This window comes from Sturnus vulgaris, chromosome 2, assembly GCF_052056855.1.
Source record: "Sturnus vulgaris isolate bStuVul1 chromosome 2, bStuVul1.hap1, whole genome shotgun sequence".
Taxonomy (NCBI): Eukaryota; Metazoa; Chordata; class Aves; order Passeriformes; family Sturnidae; genus Sturnus; species Sturnus vulgaris.
The window spans coordinates 100,127,066-100,150,851 of record NC_142244.1 but is presented as its reverse complement, the minus strand read 5'-3'; the positions used below and the strand labels follow the sequence as shown (position 1 = coordinate 100,150,851).

The 23,786-nt window shown below is 37.5% G+C and overlaps 1 protein-coding gene across 4 annotated transcripts in view; it reads left to right on the top strand.

Moving 5' to 3' along the window:
- ARHGAP6 (Rho GTPase activating protein 6) overlaps positions 1-23,786 on the top strand; it is a 312,268-nt gene that overhangs the window by 282,426 nt on the left and 6,056 nt on the right. For all 4 annotated transcript variants that reach the window (XM_014882414.2, XM_014882415.2, XM_088160197.1 and 1 more), the window contains exons 5-10: positions 2,563-2,758; positions 5,739-5,794; positions 9,491-9,641; positions 10,849-10,997; positions 14,061-14,240; positions 18,500-18,597. In XM_014882414.2, the coding sequence (XP_014737900.2) occupies positions 2,563-2,758; positions 5,739-5,794; positions 9,491-9,641; positions 10,849-10,997; positions 14,061-14,240; positions 18,500-18,597 (830 nt within the window). The remainder of the gene's footprint in view (positions 1-2,562; positions 2,759-5,738; positions 5,795-9,490; positions 9,642-10,848; positions 10,998-14,060; positions 14,241-18,499; positions 18,598-23,786) is intronic.

The window sequence follows — 23,786 nt, the reverse complement described above, 5'->3', positions numbered from 1 at the left end:
ATCACAAAAATGCTGCACAGATAGTTGAAATGCCGTCCTCTTAAACCTGAACTGGAGGGATTGTTTATCATTGCACCGTTCGCTTCTGTGTATTTCAGTGAGTCTTCACTCAGCTGAGACTTTCAGTGAGAGGTAGAAGGTAATGCTGGCTGCAGAGCTCATGGTGTGAGTGCTGTGGTTCTCTCTCTTGCAGCAGCTTGACAAAAATCACTGTTGCTGCATTTTATATGTAGGGCTTTTGCCCAGCAGTTGTAAGTTGAGTCTTTAAATTCCACTTTCCTTCGTGTTTCTGTGTGCTTAGCTTAAGACTTCCTCAGTGTATTTAGGTTTTGAACTCGTCATGGGGGAGCAGGGACTGGTATCCATTATGCACAAAGGTAATGCCTGGTAGATGGAATTTGATTTTCTTTAGCTGCTGGGTGCTGTAGTTCAGGTATCTCAGTGTGTGTGTGTTACTAGACCTGGAGCAGTGGGCAGTGGTGTGCACAATCTCCTCCTACACTGTTCCTCAGCAGTCAGGGTAGGTCTGGCTGAGCCCACACTGGTAGGTCTGGCTGAGTTTGAGCTGGACCCATGGAATATGTTGGTAATGTCTTCCTGTGCACTTTGTAAAATCAGGGCTGGCCTGGACTTGGTATTGCCAAGCAGTGACTTCAGTCACTGAACTCAAGGTCACTCTTCCTAAAGCCAGCTCAGTGTGCTGGTTAATCCACAATTTTGATAAAATGCCCAAGGACCACGTTGAACCATGTATTTGCATCTATTTTAGGGATCTGAATCCGATTTAAGTGACTCTGATAATGGTTCATGAGGTTGCTTTGCAGACAGGAAAGGACCAGTAAAGGCAGGGTATAAAGGCAGGCACCTGTCACACAGGGGCTGCAGGGGTGAGGGTGGGGTTAGGATTTTCATTGACAATTGATTCATTTGATGTTTGGAATGCCAAACTCTTAATTAAAATAAGCATATAATTCAGTTGGAATTTTAAACACATAGATCATAACCAGAGGTTCTTGTTTGTTTTGGAGGGTTTTTTGGTTTTGTTTTTATTTCCTGTTGGCAGGAAATAGTAGAAGGAATCAAGCAGATGTACACCAGAAATAAAGGTCAAAAGTTACATTCTAAAGGGTCTAGTAATTGTTTATAGTAATGTGGGTAAAAAGAATCTAGAAACTTCACTGTACTTCATTTATACATCTACCATGAGTTATGAGAAACAGAACTAATCCTGATAAGTTAAATGGAGGCTTTTTTAAGGTTTTATGAACTAGATATTTGTCAATGAGTTTGAAATCTAAGTGGACTTTCTGTGAGTTTTGCCTATGAGTTTAAAATCTTCATGAAGTTCAGTTGGCTAGGCTGATGGAACAAAATACAGCTTGAAATTCCCTTGTAAGCAGTTGTACAGTTCTCATTTAATAAATGTAGAATTCTGACTAGCAGTCTATAAATTACCTGTCAGCAGAAGTGTGCTTTTAATGAACTATCGTTTTCAGAAAAGTTTTGAGTACGAATTTACATTTTCTTTATTATTTCTTAGGATGATATGCTGCATCCCTGTACTGTACATTTTATGTTATGGTAAAATTTGTGCTTTGCTTCCGAAAGAAAGAAAATAGTTTATAACAGATATTTTTAATAGGAATAAAACCTGAATTTTTTCTTTGTGTTTTATTATTATTGTAGGACTACATGTACCCTAGAATTTTTTCGCCTCATAATTTTAATGAGAATTGAGAGAAATGGTAATTTTGAAGTGACAGTAATCTTGTGCTTTGAAAGAAAAAGTCTTATTTTTCAACTGTGAAAATTAAAACATGCCATAAATCTCCTGTCGCTTGTGCTGCTTTATCCTTTACAGACTGCTTGAACCTCTGCACCTTGCTGTAATCCAAACCTGGCTTTCAAAGCTTTCATTGGAGTTTTAATGATTTTAAAATATAAGATACGTGAAGCAGAATTATTTAAAAAATACTACCCCTCAACTTCTCTGGTGTATCTTTATTCTGTGTTAGAGTGGGATTATTTCAAACTCCTCAGCTGTATTTGTGATATTAACTGTACATGGTATATGATTGTAAAACATTTTGTATACATTTCACTGATACAATGGTCCAAGCTACAGAAGAATTAGGCAATAAGAATACAAAATATCTGTATATCTGCATGCACATGAATATGTGTATTTGAATATGTGTACTTTAGATACTGCTGAGGTGCACCCACAGACCATGATTCATCCTTGCCCTGCAGTATATGCAGGCTTGCAACAGTAAAAAAATAGAGCAAATGAGTGGAAAGCATTTTGGTTTTCAGCATTTTAATTTGTATTCATTGTAATATGAGAATATGAGAACGTTTGTACTGTATTGATTTTTCCTATCCATTACACTGGTATTTATAACGTCATTAATTTATAAAAATTGTAGCTAATTAATAGTTGCTAATTGTATTTTTATGTTAGTTTGTTTAAAATACAGGTAGGCAAAAGTCTTTGTTGGATGTCCTGTGATGCTGAGATTCCCCAGCCCTACTGATTATTCATGTGTGTGTATTTTACAGGGCGCAATGTCTGTGGACTCTATTACAGATCTTGATGACAATCACTCAAGACTATTGGAGGCTCTCCAGCTCTCTTTGCCAGCAGAAGCCCAGAGCAAGAAAGAAAAGGCAAGAGATAAGAAACTAAGCCTGAACCCTATTTACAGGCAGGTCCCTCGGCTTGTAGATAGTTGCTGCCAGCACTTGGAAAAGCATGGTAAGAATATTTTGTTTTCCCAGGAGTGGCAGATGTATTTTTACTATAATATAAATAAATGCCTACTTTGAGAAGTAAGTATATGCATCCATTTGCAAGGACCTCTTTGAAAGCTAGACATTTTCCCTCCTGTTTTGCCTCTTGCTAAAGATAGTGTCTCTCAAGTAATTCTGTACATGATAACTTCCCAAACTGAAGATCTATGCTACAATCTTGTAAAACTGGCCCATAGAGCACAGGATGGAGGCTTTTCTTGGAGGTCACTCACCTTGTACTGAGGTGCTCAGCCTTGCAGGAATGGCTCATCACACCCCACAGGTTTACCTGTACCTTCAGAATAAAAAGTCTGAAATGTGCCATTCAGTCTGGAGCCATTCTTCACAACCAGTGGATCTTAAGGTGTGAGATCTAGATGAACTATTTATACTAGTAGTGCAAGACTTGATATTTGAAGGTGGGGGCTCAGAATAAGAAAGAATTCCTTGCTAAATATATATTAAGCTCCAGGAAGCCTCTTCTGTTCACTGCAGGGCTTGAAGGGTGAATACTCAGTTTATCTCTGGCTTGATTCCTCCTGACCAGCCTCAGGCTCAGGCCTGGTCTCTGCAAAGGAGGTTACTGACTCCTGCCACTGTTCTTCTGTCGTGTTAGTGATTGTCCAGGCACAAGCCTCCCACAGCTTTGCATAATGCAGAAACAATAGGCAGTCTAGGTATCTGATCACCATCTCTGCCAACGTGTCTTATCCTTGTAAAGCTTTTTAATGATAATTGAAATAACTTGGCCACAGCAAAATGGAGTTATCACATGGCCAGATAATCAACAAACCATAAAATAATGGTGATTGTAGCAGCAAATGATGTATTTGATGCTAATTTCACCAGCAAGAAATCATTTACTAACTCTGAATGAAAGGCTTTTGCAGATGAGGGTCTACGATTTAAACAATGCTGAGCTTTCACAATTTATAACTGAAAACTATCTTCCTTACAAATGTATCAAGGAACACTGCAAGTCTTTTACAGAGATTAGATACCATGGCTGATAAGTAAGTATGGGATAGTTAAGTTTGAGATTAATTACTTCCATCCCTTTAAGCAAACGTAGCTGAATTTGGAGAACATAAAAGTATCTGACTCAGCCAAAAGCCATCCAGTTGAGTACCATTTGGATACTGTGATTTTATGTCACCTGATCATCTGTGATAAATTTTTAAACAAAATTCTTTTCTATGTGATGCTTTTTATGGAAATATTTGCTTTACAGAAATATTTGAAGTTTCCTTTTAAAGGAAGTTTATGCTGGGTTATTGTGCATTGTTTAAGAGTAAACTATAATATACCACAGTGCAATAATCTGATACAATCTGGGGATAATTCTTCAATTTTCAATTTAATCTGCTGTCCACAAGAAACTGAGAGAAATTTAAAGATGGTAGAAGACGGATACTGTAGCAACATCCTTCTGGGCTATATGATGGACCAAGTTGCTAATTCTGAAAATACTTACCTATATGCATAAGTCCTTTTCAGCAACAAATCACCTGCAGTTTCTGATGAATGCTTTAAAGGATAATTCTGAGCATTATATGACAAAAAGTGGTTATGTTTTTAGACATTAAAGCCCCTGTCCTTGTTCACCTTCCCTATTTTCCCTAGAGTCATGTCCCAGAGATATAAAGGCTTTCTGTAGACCTGCAGTGTAGAACAAACACCGTATGTCTGTGTAGGAACAAGTAACCAGCCTGCAGATTTTGCCCAATGTGTGTATTCTCCATCTCAAATGATTCCCTGCCAATGTTGCTGGGTTTACTAAATGATAGTCCATCAATGTAATTTTCTGTTAACCAAAGAGAGAAGATTTAAAAAGAGATTTTTATGTTAAAAAAAAAAACAAAAAAGCAGGATCTTATCTGTCTCTGAAGATCTGCAACTCCAAATACTGCTCAAGGTGACACATCTCCAGCAAGCAAGTGTAGCCTAATGGCTGTCAAAAGTCATTTGTCTCACAAGGTAATTTTACATCTCCTGTATGTCAGTAGAGATTAGAGCTGCAAAGAAGCCCTTGTTAGATCATAAACTTCCAAATTTATAGATAATTTCATGCCTTTTGCAAAAGTGTATAACCATGTAAAATTATATTATGTACACTGGTCCTTAAGGCTCTAAAATTTCCACTCACATTGTTATTGCTAAAGAGCATGTCACCTCTTCAATTTTTCAGACCCTGCTAGTCTGCAGGATATGTCCATTTGAGAACCATATTATCATGTGTAGTATTTGTAGTGGCTTTCTACAGGGCTAGAAGAAAGTTTGAACTGTGGTCTTATGAAACAGTGGGCAACACCAGTTTCCTAATCACTTTAAGTCTAAATGACACAATTTGCCAAAAGTACAACAATGCTTCTTTATAGCTTTCCCTCTATATAATACTTATTCCTACCTTAAAACTGCACACAACTCCCAGTTGAAGTTCTTCCCTGTCATAGTCTACCTGAGTGCCCTATTTATGAACCTTTGAAGGAGACTCTCAACTTTGTCTTGACAGGAACTTTAGGCCCAGTGAGTTACCCCAAATACCAACTTCATCCTGTATCCAAATACACAGCTCAATGCCCACGTATTTAGTTATTTTACTGCCTCTTTCCTTTGATGTCAGTCCTGGAAGTTACACCTCCAAACCCTGAGCAGTGTCTCAGTCTCTCATAGCAGTGACACTACCAAAGTGGCATCACAAGAAATGTCACAGAGATGCCATTTTGCAGATTAAGTGTGGTCCTTAAAAAACCACAGAGGATAGCTTCTTAATCACAACTGAATCTTGCATCAATGTGGTAAGTATACGTTTGTGGAGAAATATGTTGCTTTTTTTTATTATTTATTCTTATAAGTACACACATAGTTCAGAATGCTTTGGTTCAATGCAGTTTTCAGGAGAAAATTAAAAACTAAAATAGTGCTATGATGTATTACACTTGCAGGTCTCCAGACAGTAGGAATATTCAGAGTTGGAAGCTCAAAAAAGAGAGTAAGACAGGTGAGTGGATATGGTTTTCTTTCATGAGCTATGATACAAATAAATCTGATTACTTTTGTTGTGTCTTCTTCCCCATCTGTAGCTTGGTGAAATTTAGGTTTTCTGGGTCAGTGACTTCAATAATTTTTTGATGGCTCATAAAAGGCCATTTCCAATATCTTTTACATCTGGTGAAACCCTTGTCAGGTTCTCAGCAGGCTAACAGGCTCTGTATGTTTTGCTCTGCAAAAGTAGCACAGAGTTGGAGATCCAAATAAACTACAGTGAAGAAATTTTCCAAAGGTCACACTGCAGGGAAAAAAAAATCTTGGCTGTTCGTTTCATCTCAGAAACAGCTGAAGCTCCCAAAGTAAGCTCAAACTGTAAATCTTTTTTGGAAAACTCACGGTATGAGAAAACATGCAAGTACAGAACAATCTCTTTGACCCTAAGATCTGTGCTCCTAAATATCACCTTTCTTTTACCCCTGACTTCATGGTCAGAGCAGACCCTTCCAAGTCTTAGTCTCAGTCAAATTATGAAAAAGAAAGATAGTGTACAATTAGGTTCCAGAGATAAAGTCAAATGTGGATGTTGGCTCCTAGGTATACCTACCTAGATGCTGCACTGTAATTCCCAGAAGCTGGGAATACATGTTGAATTACAGCAGTGGAGAATGGTGGTTAGTGTTTGCATGATGCATAAGGAGGGGATGAAAAGTTAGAGGAAAATGCCCTTCTCAGGAAGTTAAGACAAAAAACATCAAACAGAAAAGAATGCAAAAGAGAGCTTGACTCCATCTGATCACAGAAGTTATAGTTCTTTGCAAAAAGATCTAAAAACTTCATAGTGTAATGTTTTATCATTCTGGAAAGTTGCCTTGAATAGCTAAATTGAATTGATTTTGGCTGGTAGGACAGTATACCCTACTGAATTGTAGCTCATTCTCCAGCAGTTTCTATTCCTGAGTAGCTGGTACAACACTAAGCTAAAAGAAATCTGCAGAGGCAGTTTTCAGATCAACACTGATCTAGATAAAGTGCTGAAGTTGCCTCACATTTGCATTGCAAGCTTCAATGTTAAAACATACATTATCATTTAGGGATGAGTACAATTGCATCATTGAGGAAAAAGCAGAGAGCTTTCATCATTCACTTGTAAACTAAGCCTTACTTTGAACATCAATAACTTTTACCACTTTTCGTTTTACCCTGCTTCCAAAAGGTGAGGAAATCAAGAGATTTTGGTATCTATGTTTTTTATTACATGGACTAATTTATTGAACTTGGTAAACCAATATATTTCATTAAACAACAAGGAAGCATCAGCTTGGCCCTTGTGATTACAGAAGTAAAAGCTGTCAACATGAACACATGGGAAAGTCTGGGTTCAATTAAAATTCCACTCATTTTCTGAGCCATAGAAAGCCAAACCCAGCTCTCAGATTTTGGTGTGCTTTTGCAGCTGTTCATTCGTTTTTCTTGTGTAGAAAGTAAGCATATTTTGTTTTCCTTCCTTCCCCAGTTAGAAAATGTCGTTTCCACTGTAGTTTGTTGCAGTAAATACATAAGTAAGTAGATGCATGTGCCAGCAGGGTTTTTGATTGGTGAGCAAGAAGAGAAAATCTAGAGCACGTGAATCTCTTGCAAACCTCCTCCTTCATGTTCAGTGGGGTGTAGGACAGAGATTGCCAAGCTCATGTTCTCAAGCATCATGAGATTCTCAAGCTCAAGGTGTTAGATCTGGAGCATCAGGATGCCAGGTACCATCTTTTGCCTGGAACAGATGCTCGAGTGGAGCATTGTTGCCAAGGTTGGGATGGGCAGCCCTTGATGCTGGGCCTGGTGACATCGTGGCAGCTTCAAAACTGAGGATGGAGAGTGAAATAGCTGGAGCTCTGCTCTCCTATCCCCTCTTCCAGCACATGTCCTCATCTCTCATATCATGAGATTCAGTGGATGCTGAATAGTGTAGTTCACCACCTGTATCTTCCAAAAGTCTGAAAGCATTCCATGTGAATGGAGGCTGAAAGACTTAAAGTTGAGGTGTACAATATACAGTTTTAACAGCCATGATACCCGGGCCTGAAATGTGGCCACATCTCACTAAAGCTTCTGTCATATTTTGCTGCTTAGGATATCTCTGTAGGTCTCACAGGATATCAGAGCACAAGTGCCATATTCAAGACTGTAACAGCAGTTTATGATTTAGCCAGCAATTTGAAAAGTCTGAATTCCTGATGCAGTGCTAATGGGTTTCCTCAGCTGCTTTCAGGCATTTAAGTGCAGAAACAATCCTCTGGATTGAGGTAATTTATGGTGCTCTGCAGGGATGTTCTGCATTTTTCACCAGTCTGGAGAGTAGAATTAAGCTGGGAATGAAGTCCCCAAGCTGGCACTGGAAAATCTTTGACCATAAATCTAAGAATAATATTAGATAAAGAACATATTCTGGTCTTCATATAATAATTATTCATTATTAATAATGACTGATATTAATAATGGTAAAAGTAATCCTATTAAATTAGAATGGAGGCTGTGGTTTTTAATGAATACCTGTCACACCCATTTTGAAAGCACAGTCTCAGCTGAAAACAAAGGATTTTCACACTGAACACACTCAAGATAGATTTGCACGTGGTCAATATTTGTCACAAATTATCACAGGCAGATTGTTTGCTTGTGACTTAGCTTCTTCCCTCTCTTTGATATGTTTTGTAATATTCCTGGTGAAGAAGTCTGATACCTCAGATTTCTTTGTTTATAAGATTTAGCTGTAATCACTCTGGGAAGATAGGTGTGACATTGTCATACCTCATAATGTTAGCAAAGGTACACATTTTTTCTAGGAAATAGTTTTAAAACCTCTTGACTGTTTTCAAAATGCCAAAAGAGTAAAAGGTGAAGATGTCAGCCTGAGGAAAGTATTCTGCTCTTGGTGCTGAAAAATCCATGCAGAAGGACAGTTTTTTACCTTAAGGTATCTCAAATTTGGGAGATGGTTTTCTTCTGCCTTTGGGAAGTGTGATGCCTTTGAATTGTACAGAATTTGTCTGAGGACCAAAGTGGGAAAAAAAATATAGCAATACCTTGTTATGATGTTAGCTTGCTGTTTGTGAACTCTGTAATGATGATTACTTAATGAGTATAACTAAATTTGGAAGGCAGAACAAGGTGTGTGTGAAGGAATGCTGTGAAGTCTAGTGAACCTGTCTGCTTGCTATCTATCTTTACATAGTCTTAAATGACAAGAGAAATGTGAATTTGGCGGATATTAACATGATCTTAATAATAATGTTTTTCTAAAAAATCATAAATGTTACGAAATGCAATTTTAGTCTTTCTGGTTCCAGGGATAATGCAGAAAGGTGATATAAGAGCCTGTCTTGTAATTTTCCTTATTCTCTGGTTTCTGCCTTTGCTATAATCTTGCATTTCTGCAAAAATTATACTTGAATACATGTTTTCATACAAGAGTGTCATATATTAGCTGGAAAAAAACCTGTATTTTATTACAATCTGGTACAAACCTAAAGTTACGTATTATGGAATAAGCAGCAGTTAGATATGAATTATATCTTTGACTTTTACCAAAGGCAAATCATGCTCAATCTTGAAAGTGAAAATGAGTAAATCTGCCTCTTAAAAGATTTTCTGTGTTGGGATGTATTCATTGGGACAAGAAGTAACTATGGTTTTCTCTCATAATTTTTTTCAGTTACGTGAAGAGTTTGACCGAGGTGTAGATGTTGTATTAGATGAAGAGCACAGCATTCACGATGTTGCTGCCTTGTTAAAGGAATTTCTGCGTGACATGCCTGATCCACTTCTCACCAGAGAGCTTTATACACCTTTCATCAACACTCTCTGTGAGCTCTACAACATCTTGATTTATCAATTTTCAAAAGCTAATCTATTTGAATTCTTTGATCTCTACTAATAGCCTTCTTTTATTCTGTTCCTTTAATGCTCTGGCCTTGATTTGCTCCAAATATTTGTATAATATACTATGCAATACATATGCAATAGTAAATAATATAATATAATATAATATAATATAATATAATATAATATAATATAATATAATATAATATAATATAATATAATATAATATAATATAATATAATATGGTATATTCTTTAGTATACATTTACTGAGGTTTCTTGGTTTTTATAGTGTGTAAGAATTATCCAGAAAACTAGAACAAGAGGGATTTCACTAACTATAAGAATGGAATTCATGTTGTCTGTTAAAACCTGACCCTGTCATTGATCCAGCAGTACCAGGTCACAGACTCCCATTTGAATCCTCATATCTTAAAATTTTAGATCTGTTTACTGACCACAGTTCCAGCTTGGCTTCAAAAATTCAAGTTTCTTCATAGTTAATGGTCCTCAAAGCCATCATATTAAGTACTCCCAGTTGTGTTGCCTAAGACCCTCTCAGAGATTTAGGAAAAAGTGAGACTGGAGTTTTCAAGCTTGAGCAGCTGCCTGGAATGTGTTCTTCAGATGCTTTCTAGCCCTCATGTCTGAGATCCTGCCTCTGTCCCACCTTTGTCACTGGCTATCATGTAGATGGTAGATGGTTCAAGTGGTGGTGGTGGTAGTAAAATGTCTTTTATTTCTCTGGTTGCTTTTCCAATCTCCTGGTACTTCTGCAAGATGAAAAACTGTAAGAAAACTGATTAAAAATGGCTAAAGCATAAACCTGACTGGAATGCTTGACAGCTACTGTCATATACCAGTAGCTATGCCTAAATGAATGGAGTAAGTAAGAAAAGTAAGCAGAATATTTGAGTCCAGTAACAGTGATGGAGTCTAAAACATGGTTTTTGCTCTCTTATAGGTTAAGAAAAATCCTATGAACTTGTGAGCAAAATGTTAACCAACTAAGGCAAAAATCCCATAGCAGTAGTTCTTATAGTTTTGATGTTTCCTTAGAGTTTTCTCTTCTGATGTTGTAAGGAAAATGATTCTTAAACAAAGCTATTCCTATGGGTTGGGAACAGTATATTTGTTCTGCTTTTAGGTTAGTTGGAGTGATTTTCTTAGAACATATTTTCTCCCCTCTTAGTATTAGAGCCAGATGAACAGCTCAGCACCTTACAGCTTCTCATTTATCTTCTACCTCCTTGTAACTGCGATACCCTTCACCGGCTGCTGCAGTTCCTCTCCACAGTAGCTGGCCATGCAGAAGACACCAGAGACAAGGATGGCCAAGAGGTAAGTCCTGGTCACTTGTGTCCTTTGACTTTGCTTAATTCATGGTCTGAAAAGAGATCTTAAAAGCCTTGAAACATACACAGTGATGGCGTAGCCCTGAAAGATGGGAGAGACTTAATCTATTTGCCTGCACTTCTGCCATTTGTTTACTATGTTCTTGGGGCTGTGAAGGTTTAATTTTTGTATGACTTAATCATAAAAACATCTACCACTTCCTTGGGGAGATTCAGTGTACCAGCCTTGCTGTCAAGAACATCTAATGTCATCCATCCTTCCCCTGCTGCCTTGTTTTATCTCATTATATTCTATGGGAAAAATAGTCAGAAAAGGTCTGGCATGCAAGGATGTACTTTTTCATTTTATTTTCATTCTCTGTTGTTGCTTTTTTATATGACTTTTGGACACAGCAGTTCGCTTCTTGGTTCTCTTAGCTTCCTTGTGTGCCCTGAGTAGTGAAAAATAAAAAACAGAGGACAGGAACTCCAGCTGTATCCTTGCAACTGACAGACTTCATCACTAGCTGGAGTCAGGGTTCGCCTTTGCCTGTTTTCCTTCTGACCTCCTTAACTGTTGCGGTCTGGGCCAGATTCAGGGGAGAGTTTGATGTGCACTCACCCCACGGAGACAAGAATGCCCACAGCTGTGGGGCTGAGCTCTAGCCCTGAGCATTCTCACATAGGCACCTGTGCCCATTCACACTAGAGAAGACCTGAAAATCCAGGGTTCTTGTTTCCTGCCAGGGAAGTGCTTGAACGAGTAGGCTGCTGTGCAAAAGTTGCTATGCAACTCTGTTAACTGAATAAAATTGATATAGTCTGTCTGTGCTTGCCAAAAATACACTGGTTTATCTGTGGAAGGGTTCTCAGTCCTCTGAATGGCAGCAGAGACTACTTCTGACACTCCTAGGAAATTCTTCAAGAATTTTGTCTTCCAGATGGAAAATCCTGCTGATTTTGTCCAATTTTAATGCCTTTTGCAATTGCCTGATTTTAACAATTAGCACTTTGAGACTTATTTTTGCCAAATTTCTGCCTCAGATCCTAACTTCCAGTTATTCCAACTTTACAAGTCGTAACTTCCAGTGTTGTATGTGACTTCAAGGCCTAGTTAACTTTTAAATGCACTTTAATTGCTATTATTTTTGTTTCAAAAAAACTATATCACTGTGATGGAAAGCATTTAGAAAGAGCAGCCTGTAACAGTTTTACTGTGCTTAAAAGCATGTATAAGCCAGCTAAGGTCATGGTCCCCCTGGTCCTGCAAGTAGTTCTCTGTTGGTTCAGGAATGTACCCAAGAGGATCTTATTGCAGGGCTAAGGGGATGCTGCTTAACAGAGTTGATTTGGCTCAAGTATTGTACATCAGCTTTGCCACAGGTATTTTGGCAAGGCAAGTTTATGTAAGCTGTCCTGACAGTATTCTAAGCATCAGGAATATTATGTGCAACTGGATACCTTTTATAGATAATACAATATTCTGCTCACAATTGTTTAAGCTATTTATGACGAATTAAGTGAATAAAGGCATACAGGGCAGGAGAAAGTATTTTATCAGACTGTTTGCTATCACTGGAAGGAAAACAGCCAAGCTTTGGCACACAGTCTCTCTTCTTGATTTCTTTCTACAACCCTTCTCACATGAAGATGAAGATGGATAACTAACTTTATTAAAATCACTCATTCAGTTAATTTCAGTGGAAATATTTACAACATTTTTTAAGGATGCCCTGAGGCTGCCCTTAAGAAAAGGCTCACTGTTTGTCCAAAGAGCCTGCACTTGCAGATCCAGGCACAGCCAGAGGCTGCCCCAGCACACTTGAGGCACTTTGTGCCTGTGCATCCATGGTGGCTCAAAAGTCAGAGTTTGAAAAGCAGGTCACCTGAGAAACTGCTGCGTGCTTGGTGCTGTGCAGATAAGGGTGTGCTGTTCTCACAGTCGTGCTGGGATGAGTCTCTAAACAAAGAGCCAACATGTTTGCTGTGACTGCCCATGCACCTACTTACACACTGCTCCTACCAATAAAAAGACAAGCTTTTTACTGTCATTTCTGTGCTATCTAGTTGAGTTCTTTGAAAAATAAACCAAGTGTAGTCAGTGCAGTTTTAAGTTTGACTAGAGTATTGGGTGAACGATCAGCTACAAAATAATTTTTAAAATACTACTTTGAAGTCATCTGTTTTGTGCAACTGACTTTTTGCAATTCTATTTTTACTACCTCTTTTTGATGTCTCTTTATATCCTTTTAAAAAATTATTAATTCAAATTACCTATGGCCTCTACTTTTTGCTTAGTTGAAAGAATAGAAGGAGAATATAGTAGTCTAATCACAATATGACAACGAAATTTTTGATGTAATAATGTATATGACATATTTTTCAGATAATTTCTTCTAGTCTAGTATGTATTGTTAGCCTTTTACTTCCTCAAAATTCAGTTTGCTTCCTTGAGCACAGTTTTATAAAAGTAGGAAAAAAGGTAAAACCCCAACAAACTAAAAAAAGCCACCTAACAAGTAAACATTTGGCATGTTCTAGAAATACAGGGAAATGCTAATAAAAACAATGAGCCTGCTCCTTAGTTATCTCAACAGTTTAAACATGGGAAAGTATCACTGTATATATTTCAAATCTTGAGTGCTACTTGAGAAAGCCAGGAGCTTTCAGCCTTTGGTCCTAGGAAACAGTAATGTGCTGAGGTGCTGAAGTAGGCGGGAGGTTTCTCTGAGTTCAGAAGTATGCCACTGTTGAGCTCCCAGGGAATTAAGGGCAGAAAACACTTCCACTTTCTACTCCTGTAATCTACTTGAAAATGTATCCAGGAAATCTACAGTGCTTGTTGCAGAGATGTTTGACTCAAGGTGTTTCTAAAAGTTGTTCATTTTTTATTGACAAGCAGCAGGATTTGGTTTTGATTAATGAAGCATCTACCAAATGAGGGGGGGAGAGAGAGTATGTGTTTGTGTGTGGGTGTGTAGGGGTGTGAGTGTATATAGATGTGTCTGTATACATACCTGTATACACTAGGTCCTGTGAGACCCCACCTGACTTTTATTCTCTTTTCTAGATCACTGGGAACAAAATGACATCACTTAACCTGGCCACCATCTTTGGCCCTAACTTGTTGCACAAGCAGAAATCGACAGACAAAGAATTCTCAGTTCAGAGCTCAGCTCGAGCTGAAGAGAGTACTGCTATCATTGCTGTTGTGCAAAAGATGATTGAAAACTATGAAACCCTTTTCATGGTGGGTGGATATTTTTTCATATTACTCATATACATTTGTAAGATAATTGAGAAAATAACTGACTGATATTAAAGTAGATGGGGATGAAATAAACTGTAGAAGCTGCATTAAACTGGGATCAATAATTATTGGTAAAAAAGAGTAGTCTTCTAGCAAGGAGAATGATTGGCAGTAAGTAAAAATACTAAAAATGTGTACTTGTATCTTGCTTATAATGGTTTCTGTGTAGGTAAAGGTATAATGTTTAGAAGATTGTGAAAATGATAGGCTTGGCTATTCAGTTGTATACTGAGCAATGCATGGACAAGACTGAAAATGATCTTTCACATCTCAGTTTTGGAAGTCAGGAAGACAATTTTTCTGCAGGGATTAAGAGATCTTTGATTAATTTAAGGAGTTGCCTTCCCTACCCAAGATTTTTTTTATTGGTTGGGTGGAGAGGAAGGACAAAGCTTTCTTGTTTGTTAGCTGGGTAAAAGGAACAAAGCATAAATCTGTGTCGTTCCTGAGTCCCTTTCAGTTGTCTTGCTGAAGGAAGCAAGTTCTTCAAAGAAGGCTGATGGCCTTGGACTTGGACATGTTTACTTAAGATGAAGCTTAATTAGATCACATTTCTCATGCCTAGCAGTTACTTGGGCATTTCATTCTGTGGCTTTATCTTCTGCTCTTTTTGTGTACAAAATTGTAGGTCAGCTCAGCATGACTTGTGTCTGAATGATCCCTGCTCTGGGGTAGTAGAGGCCAGTCAGACCTAGTGGTGGTCTTCATTATTCTGTCTTCATTTTAGCAAAAATACACATAACAAAATCAGTAATCTTGAAAAAGTGGAAAAAACTTTGGTTGTTGTGTCCTGAGACTAAGCAGCACTATGTTACACTGAGGAGACAAGTTCCCAAAACAGAAAGATCACTCTGGAAACCTCCAGTGCTTCAGCAAAGCTGAGTGCTGGCGACCTTGTTGGAAGAAGATGAACAGCCCTGAACTGTGGGCTGATGGCCACTGTAAATGGAAGATGTCTATCGGTTTTCAACAGGGAGTAGAGCATGAGAAAGCAATCATGAGCCCTGCCTCAGATGAACTTTTTGTGGTTTTCCTGCCTTTTATTTTTACTCTTGTACCAGTGAGATACTTGCAATCATTTTCTTCTTTTTTTTTTTAGTTTTTTTGGGTTTTTTTCTTTTTTTTAAATGCTTTTCACATTTGGGGAAAATGCTAGGTGCTATTTTTCCTTCCACATCAGGAAAAGAAAGTGACAGAACTGCAGTCTTGGGTGAAGGTCTGCTGGCCCAGAGTGTGGATGGCACTATCAAGTTTAAATTAATACTTGAATAAGAATACTTACTATACTTGAAGTGTTCTTATTGTTATTTCTCATTAAGAATTTCTTACAGCACAGACACATCTCAGTACATAATACTTGAGGCACTCATTCTGACTTTGAATGTGGAAAGGATGGGGCTAAGGTTAGACTAACCTGCATCTAGTCTCTTTTGATTCTGATGGATGGATTTATTCCCTCATCTCTTCAGTGCTTCAGCTTTCATCTAGAGGTTAAATGAGGTGTGGGAAAAAGAATTTCTTTTGTTTTCCAGAGTTTCTTTTACTGTTTATACTTGACGTTTATGCTACATAAAAAGAAGAACATCTGGAGTTAAGCATTCAGCTACAGCTATAACATGGTGCAATAATGCTAAGATGCTGTTGTGTTTGGGTTTTTTTTTCTTTCTGTTACTTTTATGTATGGGGAGGTTATAAAACTGTGATTGGTTTCAGCATTGAAACTGGAACATTTGTGAACCAAACCCTAGGAAACCAGAAAGTGGTGGGGTACTCAGACTACAATATCAGAATGATTCTGACATATTGGTGGGTCAGAGAGATTCTGTTTATTGGAGCAACCCAGCATATTGAGCACCATTTTTACTAAGTAACTGTTGTTAACATCAGTAACATGCAATAGTGGATTTCTTATAGAAGATGGAATCTGACCATGCTTCATTGATGTCAGTGATGATAACCACTTTCATGTCCAAATCTTGCCCATTTCAGTGAGTCTTGGGGATGTATGAAAATGTTTCATGGGGATGTATAAAGGACTGTTCTTTGCCAGCTGAATGAAAGGAGACACAACTCAACCACCCTTCATTTTTGACTTGGCATGAGGGATGGAGAGCAAGCAGCTTGTTCATGTATTTGATCTCCTAGTGTCCAAATCCAACCCTGTTGCAAAGAAGTGCTACAGAGTGTATGAAATTTCATATTTTTACAGTTAGTGGCTACTGTGGCCTTCCCACTGTGGAGGCAGCCACACACTGCCCTTCTGTGCCACATCAGTGGCAAGGGACAGCACAAAGAAGACACTTCGAGGGTTCCTCCATCCTTCTGTGTCTCAACAGCTGTGACTCTCATGTAGCACCCAACCTCAAAATCTCAAAATATCTGGAACTCTGCTGGAGTCCTGGCAACCCTAGAGCCCTCTAATATGTCCCTGTATGTCCTCCAGAGCTGCTATTTCAGCAGTGCTTTGGCATCTCTTCTGTCTCAAATTTCAAGTTCTCATCCATCTACTTAGGTGCAATTACCAGTGAAACAATTAAGTCAGTAATAGTTATGGTGATATCTTCCTGAGATACTGATATTGTAGTTCTCTGTAAGTGTAAATTTACAATTACATGCATATTATTTCTAAACTTGCCAAGTTGCTGAACTAAATTGAAGACAATTGCTGCACAGGAGGAAGCCCAGACCCAGTAGGTAGCTAGAAAAGAGACCATCAGCACAAATGTACATGTAGATTCATTCTGGTAAAAGTCTGTGAATCAGTAGAAGTGTTAAGTTTGGGTTTCATAGAAGCTTTTATTGCAACTGAACTTCTGGTGGAACTTTTTCAGACTTGTTTTGGCGGAATGAAGGACTGATTTATCTTCTTTTTTTTTTCAATAAGGCAAGGAGTATTTTTATTTTTTCTGACAAAGTTCTCTCAGTAGTTTCTTAGAAGTTACTTGACAAAAAGCTGAGTAGTGAGTTACATACAAAAATGTGTGGATTCTGTTTTACCATGAAACTTTATCTGGAGTTTCTTCTAGTGTATAGAAAAGCTATCTAAATGGAGAAGTTACAGTATACCAGTTTTCCAAAAATTATATTCCTATAAAAAATTTGTTTAAAGACTAGTATATCAGTGACCATCAGTAAAATATTTTTCCAGTTCAGAGACTGAATATAATGGAAAAAAAAAAAAGTGGTTACACAAGTTTTGTGTAGATAGAGATTTTGGATCAGTTTGAACTAATTATGCATATCTTCATTTATTTTCTAATTACTTCCTTATTTTAAGAAATATGCCTTTTCTGTAACTAGACTCCCTAAATACCTCCCAAAATGAGATCTTCCTCCGGGGAGTGTGTTAGTAATTCTATTCCTATTTCCCAGGAAATGTCAGGGGGAATAAATGGTCCATGAAGTGTGACTTGAAGGTCAAGAGATTCAGGGTCTGACAGATTGCATCCAGAAACGTGTATTGCCCAGCTGATGACTCCTTGCTGAGACTGTCTTGCATCGAGTTCCATCTGTCATGAGTGAACCTGGGCTGTTCAAATTTTTTTGATGGTTTTATCTGTTTCAGTGTTTTGAAGTTTGAGTTGAATGTTCCACTCTAATGTGGACAAAGCAGACAAACTCACTTGAGGATTGATAAGTGCAGTTGGAAGCACAGAGTTTATATGTGCAGGTTTTGGGGTGCCATTTCTGCTGTATCCTGCAGCATCTGAAGCTATCAAAGGTTTTGAAGGTTCATACCCATACAAAGTGCAAAGAGAAAGTTAGAAAATCAGAAAGCCAGACTCCAAAGGTGACACAAATGCTGACTGAGCCTGTTGGTGAGAGTGGCTGGAGAGGCAGAGATGGAGATTTTTAAAGGTCCTCAGATTGTTGAAGGGCAGTGTAAAGTGAGGATCTTAAACTGGAGCTTTTGAGATTGAGGTACATAAATAATCCCACTGTTATTTCCAGATAAAATAACCAACTGGATACCAACCAGTTATTCAACAGTAATCAGCATTGAATATTGTACAAAGTGATCTTCAGTCCTACTTCATCTGTTCTTACATGAAATTTCTCTTTTAAATGAAAGCTTCTGAATATTTTATATGCTCTCTGTAAATGTACTTGTACTTGGTTATTTAGATTAAGCATAGCAGCAAAAGTATGTGAAAGGATATTAACCTCCAACTAAGTTGTTTTTGTATTTTTCTTCACAGGTTTCCCCTGATTTACAGAATGAAGTGCTTATTAGCTTATTAGAGACTGACCCAGATGTTGTGGACTATTTGCTGAGGAGAAAAGCTTCCCAGTCATCGTGAGTAATCGGTTTTTTCATCATCCCTTTTTCTGCTGGGAATTTCTATCTCCCACTGGAAGTGTCCAAAAGGTTCTAGTTTTCCACAGCTCTTCTGCACTGTCTACAGTGGAATAGAAATATCCTCCCTATTACACAGACTCTGCCAAAGAAATTATGACTCTTGTACAGCATTTTCTAAAGACAAAACTGTTTCCTTGATTCAGAGGAAAGATTGTGTTCTGCTGCAGAGAACAGAATGACATGTACATAAAAATATTCAGTGCACTATTATCTGACAGGATGTATTTTAGTCATCTGCTGGTTCATGTCTTGAGTTTATTGTAGTTTTCAGTAACAGGAAGCATGTATTCCACTATCCTTGAAACACACCCTAGAGTGCCTTAACACCATCACAGCGAGCTGCTTGACCACTCATTCTTTTCCTATCCTATACACATAGGACATTGTGAACAAGCCAACTGCCACAACAGCAGTCCTATGGACGCTTTGGATATTATTTAATTGTATGCTTTGTGAAAGATCTGAAGAGAAAAATCACTCTGGTCACTATAGCAGTTATGATATATAACATATTCTGACCTTCTCTATGGTGTATATATGCCTGCACCCTTGTGCCTTAATGCTGTGAGTTTGTACATTCAGATTAACAGGGTTCATGGCTTTCTCATGGGACCACACAGTCATTGTCTTTATTCTAGTGAATCCCAATATGGCAGACACAAAAATCATAAAATTTGACAGACTTGCTTTAAGTAATATTTAAGAGGGTTTCTAGACTCTAAACTCTCTGGGACATACTGGACTTTGTCTTCCTATGTTTGTGGAAAGTGCCTAGTGCATTCAGAATATAATTAAAATTGAATTTGTACAGTCAGCTATGATTTTTTTTTCTCTCCCATTGTATAGTTGGAGGTAATATAATGGTGTGCCTGGCTTCAGAAGAAAAGGTATACAAGAAATAGCATAGCTAACACCTTCAGGAAAAAGCTTTCTTTAACTATAAAATTTGGAAATGAAAATATGTGCAGAATATATTAAGTTGTAAAGGATTTTATTGGTTTGCTAACTTGACCACATGAAGTGGCACATTATCACAGATCATCTGATTTGGGGTAATTTTCTCTGTGTGAAATAATTTCAGCTAGTTTTTCTGACAAGTAGCCATGTGAATATTTAGATCACAGTAAGTGCAGGATAGTTAGAGGTACATGAGCTGTCTTTTAGACTTGTTTCACATTTGCCAGAAGCCGAGACTACAATTAGGACAGACACTACAAATCGTGTGACATAAGGCAGAGAGTAGAGACTTCTTCCTTTCGGCCCTTAATTTGGAATGGTCATATTATTTGTAACTCAAGCTAATAAAAACTTCATGATGGATTTCACCATCTATATACTAAAAAAACCATCAAATTTATCTCACATGTGACTACACATACCACTTTTGCATAAGTTAGTCACAAATCATTGTGGATGTAACAGGAATTGTTAGATCCTGTTTTCTTAATTGACTTTTCCTTGAAGTTCCTTACTTTTATCCAGCATGCACACCAACAGGAGAAAATGCATCTTTTTGTGGAAATCTGGCCACAACTGACAAAAGGCATTTTGTAAGGAAATGTTCTGAAGCCAAACAGAAGCATATAGCTACAGTAGTATTAATTTATTGTGTTGTCAGTAATGGGCAGATGAAATATCACTGAGATAAGAAAAAATTACTGTCATATTCTTTCTACTCTGCTGTCATGTAAATGATTTACTTTTAATGTTGATGAGATATGTTTTCACTGTGGTTGCAGCTTCTTGGTTAAGGTATTCCAGGCAATTAGAGAGAATGTTGCTTAGTGTTATTGCTAGGAGTGTGATGCTCTTAAGAGATTAATGTATTTCACAACATAATCTCAATTTCGAGGTTACAAATGTGTTGCTAATTTTTCCTATAAGAAATGTGAGACAGCAGGCAACAAGGAGATATTTGTCTTGATTTCATGGAAATGAGCCTCCAAAATATATCATTATTGCTCTTGGAAATTGCCTGGTCACATACTCAAAATACAAATGTGGATTTGTATAATAAAAAACTTTATATATTCCTGAGACAGTCTTCATCAGAAGAGCTAGTTGACTGCATACAGAATCAACTTTAATGTCACATTAATTGCTTTGAAGGTCCTGTTCTGCAATTGTCCTCACATTTCTGCTCTTGCTGTCATTATCAATGCTTTCTTGGCTCTGATCTAACAGAGAAAACACAATCTCTTTTCCTCCCCAGAGGAGGACAAATCAGATGTTTCTCATCTTTCAGTTCCCTTAAGAGCTGAGCATTGTGAACAGTGTGTCAGGGAATTTTTGGAAGTTGTTCATGGTAAAGCGCTAATTACAAATGGCAGCAATTGTGAAGTGTGCTTTTGTGGGTGACTTCCCAATTTTTTGTATGTTGGCTTGATGACAATGGAATTTGGGTTTACAGCTGTAAGATGAAGCATCTTTAAACTAACAAAAAATAAAATCTATTTCTTATGGTTATTTATTGCTTATCATGGTTAATAGTCCTTTCAAAGTAAATAAGTTTCAAAGTTACGGCATTTTTGGATGTTTTTGGATTATGATAATGAGTTTTAATCCATCCTTACCTGTGACATAAAGATGAAGCCATACAACAGGTCATACAGTATGTGTAAATGCAGTTTTTATAGCTGCAGAGGCTCCTTCAAACATTGAGTCCTGTACCCTATTACAGTAGCAACCACATCTTAATGCCACAGTAACCTGCCTTGTTGGTGGCACCTGTGTTACTCAGATACATGTGAAAATTAGTACCGTGGGCTGCCAAGCCATCACACTCCGTATGATTTGCCTCTTGAAGGCATAATTGTTTTCCCACTCAGAAGCTTTAAGTTTTTTATAACAGAAAAGGGTTTCTACCAGAAACAGAAAGGGAGTTCCTGTTTTGATAACCTTGATGCTAGCAGAAAAGTAGGAATATCCTCAGCAGAAGCAATTATTGTGATTAACACATTTCCAATTCACTCATGCGACTGGACTCTGGTGGACAACATCAATTCATAGAAAGATGCCTGTTGTTTTGGAATCTGAAATTGTCTTTTAAAATTCATGTGGCATAGGTTCCTTCTGCTGCTTTCAAATCTTTCCATTGGTACTTAACCACTTCTAAAATCTTTTCCTTACATAGTTCGTAACCTCTAGAAAATACTTTACTTGCCTTCCTACCTCGCATTTGATTGCATATAATCATCTGTTATTCTCTGTGAAGACCATAATCTGCCCTTCCTCATATTTTGCATGTAGAGGAGTGGGTATCTTGCACAGTATTTGTTTGCCTTCCAATTTAGTTTCTCCCCACTGAGTGGGTAGAGAATCTCACTATCCAAGGGAAGAAGAATTTCAAATTGTAGTAAACATCCATTGCTAATGAACTCAAATAGTAAAGCAAACAGATGCAAAACTTTCATTTTTAGGAATTCGTGAGAATTCGTTCTATATTTGCAAAGAAGCAAACCAAAGTCTTCTTGCAAGTTGTTTTATTTTGTTTGTGAAGTAAAGCTGCAAATGTATAAGTTCAGTTTCCTGCTTTTAAGTATTTAACACATTTTGATGGTTTATTGTAGTAAGATTGACAGAGACCACAGCAGTTCCTTTGATTTTTAAAGCTATTTTGCCTAAACAAATTTGAAAGTGATATTATACATGTATATGAAAAATAGTATGGACTTACCAGCCAAAACTGTAAATCAGTTTAGAAATTTGAATGTTTGAATCTTTCCAAACACTTGAAAGTTTCCATTCAGGTAAATTTTTAGCAGGAGCTCTGTCTTGAGAAGAGGTAGACTATAACAGATCATTCAAGGTAAGACATGAAATCAGTGTTTCACAAAGATCAAGTTTATGTTCCCACATTCCTTCATTTCCATTTTCGTTTCCCTTATTCCTTGTGTTACCTTGCCATGGATAAGTGCTGGTTTACCTCTGTCTTTGCCCTGTGCAGCAGATTTGGGTTTTGAAAAGATTTGCATGCTATTAAAACCTTACTGTTAGATGACATTCAGTCTAGAAGGCTGGAAAGAAGGACACTTGGTCATAGGAAACCTGCAGATACAAAAATTTCTCCCCTTTTCTAAGAGGTTCTTGTAGTTCTTCTGAAAATCCCACGGCACTGCTTAAATCTCATATCACTGCACAAGGGTTTTTAGGACTTAGGAGGACAGAAAGAAAGAAGCAAGTGGCAAAAAAAGAGAAAAAAGGTTTGTGATAGAATGATACATACTTTAAAAACTTCACTGTGTGTTTGTAGATTAATTTACATTGGACTCATGTTCAGATAAGAAGTTTAGATGAGAAGTTACATAATTGAGGGTTTTTTGGTTGTTTGGGGGTTTTTTTATGACTCCTCTGCATTACCATGCTGCCCTGGGAAGCTTATGACAGAACAGCTTTGCCAAATGGCAGCTCTGTTTTTTGAGTTTGCCTCAGTTTAACTCCAGTGATGGTTTTGTCACTGACAGTTACTGAGGAGTAACATTATTTAATTAATTCCCAACATTTCATGGTTGCTTTCATGCTGAAAAAAAAATAGGAATATTTAATAACATAGTAATCATTCTGTCAATTGTATATATTTTATTTTTTGGGACATGCAATATGTAAATCAGCTGGAGAAAAAACAACAGATTGAAAGTGGTGTTAAGTTTTGTCCTTATTTCTGTATTAATATTTACTGTGTTGTTGCTAGCTGTGTGTTTTCTTTCTTTTCTTTCTTCAGTTTTATTTTATTTGTCTGGAAAGAGGGTTACTGTTCTATAGCGAGAAATGAGTTTTGGCTGCTCACTACATTCAAGCTGTCTTTGGATTTGACTATGAAAAGGGCTGACCATTTTCAGACATTTACAGGAATGATCCTCTGTTGTATCACATTTAATTAGAACAGATATTAACGAGAGGTCGCTCAAAGAAGTGTTTGACTCAAGAGAAGCAAAAGATAAACATCTACAAAACAAAGGTGCAGAGAAATGAAAAATTAGTAATAAAAATATAAGTTAGTGAGGAACAATAGAGAAAAAGTTGTTTATTTGCAGAGTAGTTCTACGTGTTTCTTGTGATATTCAGTGACTCACAGCCTGCCTCCTACCTGCAAGGCAAACTGTGACAGTTCAAGAAATCTCCACCAA